Source organism: Neophocaena asiaeorientalis, unplaced genomic scaffold, assembly GCF_003031525.2.
Source record: "Neophocaena asiaeorientalis asiaeorientalis breed wild unplaced genomic scaffold, Neophocaena_asiaeorientalis_V1.1 scaffold607, whole genome shotgun sequence".
Lineage (NCBI taxonomy): Eukaryota > Metazoa > Chordata > Mammalia > Artiodactyla > Phocoenidae > Neophocaena > Neophocaena asiaeorientalis.
This window is the reverse complement of record NW_020173405.1, coordinates 1,346,171-1,357,865: the sequence shown is the minus strand read 5'-3', so window position 1 is coordinate 1,357,865 and position 11,695 is coordinate 1,346,171. Positions and strand designations below refer to the sequence as shown.

At 57.7% G+C, this 11,695-nt stretch overlaps 2 protein-coding genes across 2 annotated transcripts; one reads left to right on the top strand and one right to left on the bottom strand.

The window, feature by feature from the left end:
• The first annotated feature begins 1,944 nt into the window (after nucleotides 1–1,944).
• On the top strand, nucleotides 1,945–3,673 carry CLDN4 (claudin 4). Its single transcript, XM_024747194.1, has one exon. The coding sequence runs from the start codon at nucleotides 2,211–2,213 to the stop codon at nucleotides 2,838–2,840; it is 630 nt and encodes a 209-aa protein (XP_024602962.1). The 5' UTR covers nucleotides 1,945–2,210; the 3' UTR covers nucleotides 2,841–3,673.
• Nucleotides 3,674–4,563: 890 nt separating this feature from the next.
• Nucleotides 4,564–8,753, bottom strand: METTL27 (methyltransferase like 27). The gene is given in 7 exon segments (XM_024747209.1): nucleotides 4,564–4,847; nucleotides 4,849–4,969; nucleotides 6,752–6,844; nucleotides 7,217–7,352; nucleotides 7,566–7,694; nucleotides 8,251–8,377; nucleotides 8,690–8,753. Coding segments are annotated over 6 exon segments (729 nt in total). The 5' UTR covers nucleotides 8,374–8,377; nucleotides 8,690–8,753; the 3' UTR covers nucleotides 4,564–4,720.
• Nucleotides 8,754–11,695: the final 2,942 nt, after the last annotated feature.

Genomic DNA, 11,695 nt, shown 5'->3' with positions numbered 1-11,695 from the left:
GAAGCCTGGTAAGGAGAACGCCAGGGAGGCGTGGTCCTGGCAGGAACTATTCCTGTTTGTGTTGGTGTGTGTGCCTGGGGCTGAGGGGGAGTGGGGGAGGGCAGCTGGGAACCAGGGTAATGCCTCCTGCCTTGTTGAGCACCTAGTAGGTGTCAACCCCTGCGCTGAGCTCTGAGGCTGAATATCTATCCTTCAGGAGCCCCCAGCCTCGTAGGGGAGGCCAGAGTGTTTACAGTCAACCACAGTACAAGGACCTCAGTTTCCACATCGCGCTAGCTTATCCCTGCCAGCCTTATGGTTCCACAGGCTGTCAGCGCGTTTTAAATAGCTCACAGAGGGCTTCTACCCAAATCACACACGCAGGATAGCTCTCTTTCTCGGGAAGCTCAGGGACAACTGCCAGGGTCAGATTAGACACCCAGCTGCCCCAGGGCACCAGGCACGGGGACTCAGGGATGAGCTCCCCAGCACGTGGGGAAGAAAGGGGGTGGGGTTCCCTTGATCCAGCCAGTATGAGCCTGGCCATTCTCTCTCCCCACCACAGTGACTCCTTCCTTTAGGTTCCCAAAGCCCCTGCCCTGAATCAGGCCCTTCCTAATCCTTGCCCTCTGCCCGGCTTTCACCTCCATCCTGTTTCCAGAGACCCCTTTCTCAACCTGGCATCCAGTGCCCTTGCTGGTCTCACAGCCTCTGTACACAGCCCAGGGCTCCGAGATGCCTGAGGCAGAGATTTCTGGCTCTTTTCCTCTGGTCCCTCCCCCACTACCCCGTCTCTGGTCAGACTGGATTCCTCTGAATCTGTTCTGGTTCCCAGAACTAGCTGCATTTCCCCACCTTGGGCACCTTGGCGCTCGCCGTTCCCTCTCCCTGAAGTTCTCCTTCACCTAGTCCTGCTGTCTTGCCCAACTCCAGAGGGCCCCGTCCATGGTGACTTCTGTCATCAGTGCCTCTGCAGCGCAACCCAAGAATTCAGTGCCCGCTGGAGTTATGCCAGGCAACTCCCCTTCCCTGTCAGGCCCCCTCCCAGGCACCACCCCCTACACCCCAGCTGAGTTCTTCCTCCCCTTCCAAGTCTCATGGGACTTTGCTCCCATTCTGGCTTTATCGGAGGACCGTTCTGTGTATCTTCACTAAGTAAACACCTGTTTGCTGGACTGATGTCCCCAGGGTCTGGCCCATGGCTTTCTCTTGGTGACCTCCCCGACCTAATTCTGGCCAAGCCGGCTTAGCCCCAGCAGAAACTGGCTGAAACTTCTGAGGTGGGGGGCAGGCTTCCTTCTCTCTTTGGCCAAAAGGGCATCACCTCCGAGACCCCTCCTCCGGCAGGGCTGGGAAGCCAGGTGATGGTGGTGAGAGATGGGGAGGGCACGTGATGGACCCAGCAGTCCGGGCCCCCCGGCTCCTTGGTCCTTAAAACTGGACCACATCAGGCCAATGTCCAGACGCAGGTAAGGTGGATGCATGGACGGCGAGACTCTTAATAGTAACTGTCAGGCCAGTGACGCAGCTGATGAGGGCTCTGACGTCAGTAATCATGGTGGGGCTGCTCTTTGACGTTCCCAGGACTCTGTCCTCAGACCCTCTCCCTGAAGGTAGCCACCTTCCATCCAACCACCCAAGCCTGGAATGAGGGAGCCCTGGGGTGTGGGGACCCTGGTCTTCAGGCCCCAAACCTGGCTGGGCCCGGCCCCCCAGGTATGTCCGGGTGTTTGCAGGCTGTGACTCAGCGTCTATCTCCCGGATGACCTCAGCACGGATCTGGGGGCAGGGGGAAAGGGCAGTTTCCTCTGAGACTGGCTCTCCAGCGTGGTGACTCAGGGGCCAAGGGCTGGGGCCTGAAAGTTCTTTTGTTGACAGGCTCAGGAATCTAGAGAAACTGGTCAGGGGGCGGCTCCAGGGACTGAAACCCCTCCCTCGGCCCCCGCCCCTCCCGCGGAGCTCTATAACCGCTCCAGTCTTTAGTCTGAGAGCTTGCAGCAGCTGTTGGCAGGAAGGAACTGGTCGTGTTACACTCTTACGCTCGCTGGGTTTGTGCCTCCGACCCTCAGGAAAGGCACCCGGAGCTGCTCCAACTGGCTTTGCCTCTGGACTTGCTGTGAAAGACCTCCCTGCGAACGCTGAGTGTTCATCCTCGGCACTTGGACTCCTACAGCCTCCAGGGCCGGATCCCCACAGCCTTCCAGGTCCTAGACCCCAGCAGACGCTAAGCTATGGCTTCCATGGGGCTGCAGGTGATGGGTATCGCTCTGGCCGTGCTGGGCTGGCTGGGCGCCATACTGAGCTGTGCGCTGCCCATGTGGCGCGTGACGGCCTTCATCGGCAGCAACATCGTCACGTCCCAGACCATCTGGGAGGGCCTGTGGATGAACTGTGTGGTGCAGAGCACGGGCCAGATGCAGTGCAAGGTGTACGACTCGCTGCTGGCGCTGCCGCAGGACCTGCAGGCGGCCCGCGCCCTCATCGTCATCTGCATCATCTTGGCCGTGCTCGGCGTGCTGCTCTCGGTGGTGGGCGGCAAGTGCACCAACTGCGTGGAGGACGAGAGCGCTAAGGCCAAGACCATGATTGTGGCCGGCGTGGTGTTCCTGCTGGCCGGCTTGCTGGTGATGGTGCCCGTGTCCTGGACGGCCCACAATATCATCCGTGACTTCTATAACCCACTGGTGGCCTCGGGCCAGAAGCGGGAGATGGGTGCCTCGCTCTACATTGGCTGGGCCGCCTCTGGCCTGCTGATGCTCGGTGGGGCCTTGCTTTGCTGCAACTGCCCACCCCGTACCGACAAGCCCTACTCCGCCAAGTACTCTGCCGCCCGCTCCGCTCCAGCCAGCAACTACGTGTAAGGCGCTACCGTTGACTCTTTTCCTTTCAGCTTTGTTTCTCCCTGGACTGAGCTTACTGTGACCCCAGGATGGCCCTGCCAAGCAGAGACTGAGCCAGGCCGTTGGCCAGCAGCCCTCAGCCCCTCCTGGCCCTCTCGGACATTTTCTCAAGGTCACCTCCAACACTAGCAAGGATGGATGGAAAGAGACTCCTGTACCACCCTCCTCGGAATGGCTGTGGATACAGGGGGCTGGCTCCTGCTGGCCTGGAGAGCTCAGCCCTGACTTTGTTTGAGCTCTGCCTCTGAGTGGGTGTTCAGCGGACCATGGGACTATGCCCGTGTTGATCACCGCCCCCTTCTTTGATCCTCCCCACTCCGTCTGCCAGCATCCTCTGGGTGGGTCAGCGAGCACTTGGGCTGTGGCTTGCCCATGGAAACCTGTGGCCAAGAGAATGGCTGCCTTGCTCACCCACCTGCCCTTGGAGCAGAGTTGCCAAGCAGAGAGTGGACGGACAGGTTTAGAGGGGAGGGGCAGAGGTGCTACAAACTGGTTTGGGTAGTGGTGGGGGAGGGGGCTACATGTGGCCCAGGCTGCCCACACCCCTTCCAGCCCGTCCTGCGGGCTCCGAAGAAGGACCCCGGGCCCCTTGAGACTGACCACCTCTGGATCCTCGCCCCTGCCAAGGTCACTGGAGAGCCTGGGAGAGGCAGGGGGAATGCTTTCTCTGGTCCTAACCCCGGGAAGTCCTGGGGCTTTCCCCTGCTGCTACGTGGTTTCTGTTTTGTAATTTAAACTATTTGTCACGGTAATTGCTATTATTTTCTACAATAAATGGGACCTGTGCACAGGAAGACTGTATCGTTTCTGATTTCAGCTGCGGAGGTGGAGGGGAGGGCCGGGTTGGAAGCCTGGGCAGGGGGGTGGTGAGGGGCAGGACGACCGTGTGGTGGCCAGGACCAGAAGACTTACAAAACTGGTTTTGGGGAATTGTGAGACGTCGAAACTGGCCCCGAGCTTTGGAGTCACCTTGCCCAAGCCCTCCATTTGTCAGAGCGTAAAGCCCAGGACCTTAGCAAAGTGCTGGGGACTGTAGGAGGGAGGAAAGATGAGAACAGCCAGCCCTGGGGGATGGGCCACCTGCCCTCCCCTCCTTTTGTTCCAGCTCCGTCTGGGCCTCCAGGCTGGTCTGCTCACCCCCCAGGTCCCTTCTCCCAGCCTTTGCTCAGGCTGTCTCTGCCCTCAGCCTGGAACGTCCCTCTTCCTTTCTCCACCCTTCTTAATTCTAGTCCCGAAGGCTCAGCCCTGCGCCTCCTCCTTCCTGAAGCCTCCCCTGGCTCCTGTCTGGAGGCATCATCAGCCCTGTTCACATCCCCACCTGGTGCTGGTGCGGACAGTCACCGAGGCCCCTTCACCTGCCCAGCTCTGGGGCAGCCTCCAAGCTACGCCCTGAGCCCCTCGGCTCTGCGTTCCGATCCCTTTAGAGATGAGGAAACCGAATCCTGGACACGTGAAAGTGTTTGGCCAAGGCCCAGATGCGTGAGCACGGGTTCCTGGTCTGTGAGTTAGAGGGAGAGGGCCCTCCACCCCGGGAGGGGTCAGAGCCACATCTGTGGCCCTATCATGCCTGGCACAGGGACAGCCAGGGATGGGGCCCCTCTGTCCTGTTTCTTCCCTTCTGTCCTCCACAGGGACAGATGTCACTCTTTGCAGGGGTGAGAAAACCGCCGAGCCAGAGTTCTGCTGCCGCTTCTGGGACTCATTTAATAGGCATAGCTCTCCTGAGGGGCAGGGTTGGTGCAGCGGCCTCGTTTTACAGGCAAAGCAGAGGAGGCCCAACCATGGTCCTGGCCGAGGCCTCATGGAGGCTCAGAGGCCAGCTGGGGGCTAGGCACTGGGCCTCACTCCCTCAGCCTGGGCTGCCTCCTGCTTTCGGTACAGGTAGACGATGCCGGAGATGAAGCCGTCGCTGTCAGAGGTGCCAGGCCCCACCTCGAGCTCGGAGGTGGCCAGTTCCCACTGGTCCACAGGCCAGGCCACCAGGCGTTCCCAAGCCCTGGCCTGCTCCAGCCTGGCCAGGGTGGCCTCCAGCGCCTCTTTGTAACGCAGGTTGGATGGGTTGGTCCTGGTGGTCAAACACAGCAGCCCACCTGGGGAGGGGTGGGGGAGGAGCAGGTGAGTGGGGGAGGGGCAGGAGCCAGGGACAGGAAGGTTGTCCCCTTCCTGCTCACATCCTCAAGGGAGGAAGTTCTCCCAGCTTTGTCCCCGGGCCAGCCTTTCCCATCTCCAAGCCCCTGGTGCTCACTGATCCCTCCCCCAGGAATACCCTCTGCTTCCTCAGCTTACCAGCCTCCTATACACCTTTCAAGGCCCGAGTGTCCTTTATGCTGGGAATTTTTGGCTGAATCCCCTTGACAGAGGGGGCTCCCTTCTCACTGTTCACCCAGCCCCTCTCCTGGAGGATATGGCTGTGTCTGAATGCTCATGGGCTTTGGACCTTGGACAACTCCCTTCACCTCTTGGAGCCTCAGTTTCCCAGCTTGCAGGCATGGTTACCCTGTCTCACAGGAAGGCCAGCAGTCAGTAAGCACTGGCTGAATGAATGAATGACCCTGTCACTCCAGGTCTTCTCCAGGCACCTAGCGTATGCCCAGTGCGGGCTCAGATATACTCAGGAGAGACAGGAGTCTGGAAGGCCTCCTGGAGGAGGAGGTAAGGAGAAGCAGGGTGCTGCTGGCCGAGAGGGGCTTCGTGAGAGGAAAGGCTCTGAAGCAAGGAGCCTGTGACATGTGGGCGGGCAGTCGGGCCGGCTGAGGGGACTGGCAAGCACAGGCTGGGCGAGGAGGTCTGGTCCTTACTGGTTCAGGTGATGGGAGTTTCCTGCCCTCCCGAGCCTGATCACTACCTGTCTCTCTGATGCCACCAATGTCCCTGCATCTGTCAGCCTCTGCGGTTCCCTGAGGATGAGGCCTGCCTAGACCTGTCTTGACTTAGCCAGAGCCCCTGCTGAGCCCAGCAGGGGTGAAGGGGCAGGAAGCAGATGCAATCTTGCTGTGATGGGGCACCTTCGGGGCTTCCAGATCCTGTCCTGCAGCCAGGTCTGAGCCTCGTGGTCCTCACACGCCACCACTCTCCTTTCTACCTGGGACTTTGCTTAGGCTGTGTTCCTGCGTGGACTGCCCCTCACTCCCCATCCCAGCTGTCCCAAATGCCTCTCTTGTCTGAATTCTCAGGGCATTGAGCACCCACAGCCCTGTGGGCCCACCTCGGACTTGGTCTTTTTCCCCTGGCCCCTTTCCGGGGCATGTGGGTTGGGTGTGTACCTTCTCCCCAGGGCAGAAGCAAGCACGGGGCAAGGCACACAGTAGCAGCACAGTAAACACAACCCTCACCTGCACATCAGCCCCACTTGTGGAGTTTCTAGAAAAGCACTCACATCTATCAACTCACCTGAGCAGCCCCATTTCACAGATGAGGAAACTGAGGTCACGAAAGAGAAAGAGACTCCCCCTAGGTTAGTGGGGAAGCTGGAAGATGAGGGAACTAAACGGAGCCCGTACTATGTGCCAGGACTGAAACACAGGCCTTACAGACACTACTTGACCCAATTCTCACTGTAATCCTACGGGGAAGGAACTGTGCCACTCTACTTATTGATGAGGAAATAGAGGCTGGAGAGGAGAGTGGAATTGTTTCCGGTTTCCCAGTGGATAAGAGGCAAGCTGGCAACCTGCCTGCCCTGCCTGTTTGCCTGGGTCTGTTGATGGTGGCAGCTGCGGCCGAGCCTGGGCCGGCAGCTGTGGCTGGGATGCCAGGCTGTGTGACCCTGGGCATAACCTTACTCTTGCTTGGCCTGAGGCTTTCTGAGGCTTGCGTCTGTGGGTGTGGAGAAGGGAAGGTGCCTGCGTGTGGCCGGATGGGCTGCTTCTCACCTGGCTTGGTAACCCGCAGGAGCTCAGGTATGGCACTGCAGGGCACCTGGCCGTCACTGAGGGCGCCCACCATCAGCACCGCGTCGAAGGTCCCTGTGTGGAGGTGCGGATGTGGTGTGGTGGTTTGTCTTCAGTGTGGCCTCAGACCACCCTGGAGGGTGGTGTGCATGATGGGGCCCGGGGAGGGACCAGGCCTGCCACTGGTGTCTGTGGGACCCAGATCCCGTGGGGGATATGGCAGATGTGGCCCAGTCCTGGACTGAGGTCAGATCATGGGACGGAAGTTTCAGAGAAAGCGTCTCAGTGAGGGATTGGGGGACTCAAAAAGAGAATAGGACTCAGTGTGGGAGGGGGCTTGTGGAGGACTAGGCAAGGGGGATGGAGTTTTGGCAAAAGAAAGGGGCTCCGTCAGGTGGGCTTGGTCAGAGGGTGTGCCTTGGGGTGCTGAAGGGGGTGGGGGAGTACCTTCAGAGCTGGGTAGAGGCTCCTGACCCAGGGTGCAGAGGCTGAGGCGCTGGTAGAGGCCACGGGCCCGGGCCTGTTCCAGCATCCCTGGGCTCCCATCCACCCCATGCAGCTGCAGGAAGCCCCGAGCCTGCAGCTGGGGTGGGGGGACCCAGTCACAATTCATACCTGCCGCCTCCCGGTTAGGTCCCTCCACCTCGGGGAGGACAATGGTCCCCGCAGTGGATGTAGCCCAAGTGTTTGGAACCAGTGAGTCTGAGCAGGGAGGCGGGGATCTGGGGCCTGGGGTAGTAGCAATTTTGAGCAAGTGGGGGCTGAAGGGAGGGCAGGGGATCTAGGGTGGTCTCACCTCTGCAGCCACTAGGCCAGTACCACAGGCCACGTCCAGGATCAGGGCAGCGTGGGGTGGACCTGGAAGGGCTTGGGTGAGGCAGTCCACTGCGAGCTGGGGAGCGCGGTACTGCAGGGCGGCCACGTCCTGGGGACAGAGTGCTGCACCAAGTGCCACCCCGTGCCCCAGTGTTTGGGGGACCTCCTTTTGGGTGGCCTAGGAGTCAGCCCGGCCAAGCTGTGTGTGTCGGGGGCCCAGGGCCTGCTAGGACTACAGTGAGGGGAGAGCCAGGTATGAGGTGCTTTCCTCTGTCAAGGGGCGGGGACTGGAGAGTAGCCCTCAGCCCACTGCTGGGGTCTTTTCTGTGGGCCTTGGCATGGCTCTCTGCTTAGTTCATACTGACCCCTCAGTGGCACCTCTGCCTGGACTGCAGTCCCAGGGTGGGTGGGGACGTCTTGGCCCCTGATCTCTAGGGTCTGCCAGTCTGGAAGATGGGGCTGGTGAGAGGGCAGGGCCACTGTGGATGTGCTGAAGAGGAGCCAGTCCCAGAAGAGACAGGACTGCAGGGCTGCACCCAGGTCTTACTCCCCTCTCACATTCGTTGCCCTGGGATGATGCAAGGCTCACTATTCCGGCTTTACAGACACGAAAACTGAGGCCGGGCAAGCAGATGGAAGCAGAGGTGAGGACCCGGCTGGTTTACCTGGTCATAATCCGGAGCCCATTGGTCATAGAAGTGAAGCTTGTGGGCCAGGTCGGTGATGCCATGTGAAGCCCCCACTCGCGCCCGCACCTCGGGCAGGCTCCGGCCCTTTTCCAGAGCCATCCTCCTGTGGGACACGGCTTCCGTGTCCTGAGGCCCACCTCAGTCTCACCTCCCTCCCACCCATCATACCCAGCACAGGAGGCTGTCAGGAGGGGGCCTCTCCCGGCCACCGGCACAATGCAATCCCATTTCACTGGTGGTGGGGGTGGGAACACTGAGCGCATGGAGGGCGAGGCTGGACACCTGGGGGCTCAGGGCTTCTGGAAGGGGTGTTCCCCGCGGCGGGAGGGAGGACCTGCCCCACCTCCTCGTCGGCCAACGCGAGCGGGATTCCAGGGCGGAAGGACCCCTTAGGTGGTAGGGGTTCAGAACTCACCACCAATCCGACACGCCAGAGGGGTGGGTGGGCGCTGGAACTCGCGGAAGGGCCCGTAGGCGAGCCTGGCCACGCCCCCACCTCCCTCGATGATTGGTTTTCTGCTAAGAGAAAATGTCCAATCAGAGGAAAGCGCTGGCAACTCGCCCACCCCTCCACCACCAGCCAATGAGCTCAAAGTTCTTGGCCCGCCTTCAGTCCGGGAAGATCCCAGGATCTTGCTGAAAAGTTTGGAAGGTATCTGGGTTGAGTAATGTTCTCTGTACCCTCCCGACTCCTGACGTCCTTTATGCTTCTCCAAAGCATCAGCTTTTAGGCAGTAGGAGCCTCAGAATTCTTGCGGGCCAAGGAGGGACCTAGGATTAACCTTCATTTTTAGAACAGTCACCAAGATCCATGCAAGGCTGTCCAGTAGAACTTTCTTTGGTGATGGAAATGTTTTATAAATACACGCTGTTCAAGTGGCTGTTGAGCGCTTGAAATGTGCCTAGTGCTGCTGAAAACAAACACTATAGGTTGGGACTTGAGGCCAGTCGCACTTCAGATGGGACTTGAACCCACAATCTGGCTTAGGAGGGGACTTGAACTCAGTCTCCCTGGTGAAATCACATACCTGGTCTCAGGACTTAATGAAGCTCAGGTTCTTTATGTGTTGTTGCGGAAGGAATTCAGCAAGAGGCAAAGTGATAGGTAAGAAGTGGACTTATTGAGAGTGATACATACTCCATAGACAGAGTGTGCGCCATCTCAGAAAGTGACAGGTTGCCCTGAAATATGGGGAGGTTAGTTTTCTTTGTTTTTTTTTCTTCTTGTGGTACGCGGGCCTCATGTTGTGGCCTCTCCCGTTGCAGAGCACAGGCTCCGGACGCGCAGGCTCAGCGGCCATGGCTCACGGGCCCAGCCGCTCCACGGCATGTGGGATCTTCCCGGACCGGGGCACGAACCCGTGTCCCCTGCATCCGCAGGTGGACTCTCAACCACTGCGCCACCAGGGAAGCCCAGGAGGTTAGTTTTTATGGGCTGGATAATTTCATACGCTAATGAGTGGGGGGAATATTCTAACTATCTTGGAGAAGGGGTGGGGATTTAATGGTTGTGCCCTGCCCCCTTCCTTCCTGTCTCAGCACTGAGGAATGAATTTTAAAATTTATTTAAATAATTTAAACAGCCATCTGTGGCTAGTGGCCTCCGAGTTGGACAGAGCAGGGAGCCTTGTTACTCAAAGTATGGTCCATGGACTTGCAGCACCTGCGTCAGCATCATTAGCTTGGGTTGCTCCAGGGGAGGACCTTAGGGGAAATGCAGTTGTTAGAAATGCAAATTCTTGAGTCTTATCCCAGGTCTATCGAATCTGAATCTGATTGTGGGGGGATGGGGTGGTCGTAGGGCCCAGGGATCTGCTTTTTAACAAACTCTCCGGGTGATTTCTATGCAGATGAATTTTCAGAAGCACTAGCCTAGAGAACCCTTGTAGGGGATCGAAGTGTGGGGCAGGCAGTTTGGGAGACTGTTGCAGTTAGCCAGGCAGGAGGTTGATGTCCAGGGTTGATGGTGCCCTTAGTAGTGGGGGAACCCAGGAAGAGGAGTAGGTTTGGGGTGAAGAGGATACTAACAGTTTGGAAATGTTGACTTTGAGATGTGTACTTGAAGATGTCTACTGGATGCCAGAGTCTTGAGCTCAGGAGAGAAGCTAGGCTGGAGACAGATTCAAGGTCATGAGTACAACCTGTGGTGATTGAAGCATCTGGCACAGGTGAGATTGCTCAGAGAAGAGAAGGGGGAGGGGAGAGGCCTCAGGATCCAGCTTGAGGACCTCCAACACTTCAGTGTGGCAGAGCGTAAGCAGATTGGTTAGGGCGGTCCCCAGAGAAAGAGAATCAGGAATGGTTTTCTGGACAGAAGAGAAGCCATTTTGGCCTAAGCCATTTTGTGATCTAAGCCTGGCCACAATGCTTGCCCTTGAACAGGTCTCAGTATCCAGTGATCTTAAAGGAACAAAGGAATGCAGGAACAGAGAAAAGGCAGTCAGACAATAGTGCAGTGATAAAGCAGAGTCCTAGTTCATCCTCAAAGGATGTACATAATAATATATCTTTGAGTTCTGTGGGAACTAAGGCCCCCACCCAAGTGAAGGACAACAATGATCCTCCTGCCTTCAATCAACTAAAGCCTGGACTCTGTGGGCCTTTGCTCCAATTCTATGCTGAATTCTCCTCTGCTCAGGCCCCTTCATGAATACGCATATACCATTAGCTTAAAACTTCCCCAATTTTGTCGTTCGGGGACGCTGCTTTGGAAAGATCCCAGGTGTCCTCCTTACTTGCTGCAGGTAATGAATCCTTCCATCTTGGTTGCGTCTTTTGTCTCAACACCCACCAAGAGGCGATCCCAGTTTTCAGGTAACAAGAAGAGCGTCTAGCAGTGTTGAAGAAAACCCCGAGAAAGTAAGGATGCCAAGAACAGAGTGTTTCAAAAAGATGGGGGAGAAAAAAAAAAAAGAAAAAGGACTTTCCTGGTGGTCCAGTGGTTAAGACTCGGCATTCCCAATGCAGGGAGCACAGGTTCGACCCCTGGTCAACGAACTAAGATCCCACATGCCACATGGTGTTGTCAAAAAAAAAATCTGCAAAACAAAAAGATGGGGGACGGCCAACATTGCCCGATGTGCTGGTAGGTGGTATAAAATGAGGCTGAAGAATTGAGCACCGGATGTAGGGACATGGAGGCCTTTGGTGGCTGAGGTAGACCCTGATAACGCATACTAGTTACCAAGTTTGCCTCTTCTCCCTGAGTTAGACTACACATCCCAGCTTCCCTTACCTGTAGGTGTGGCCGAGTGGCCAAATTCAGGCCAATAGACTGGGTGGTGGTGAAGTGCTCCATTTACAGACCTGGACCATAAACGCCTCCTATATGACCCTCTATGGAGTGGGCTCCAAGCACCCAGAGGAGAGTGGATTTGTAGATGGAGGAGTCTGGAGCCCTAAATGATTGTGTGGAGCCATG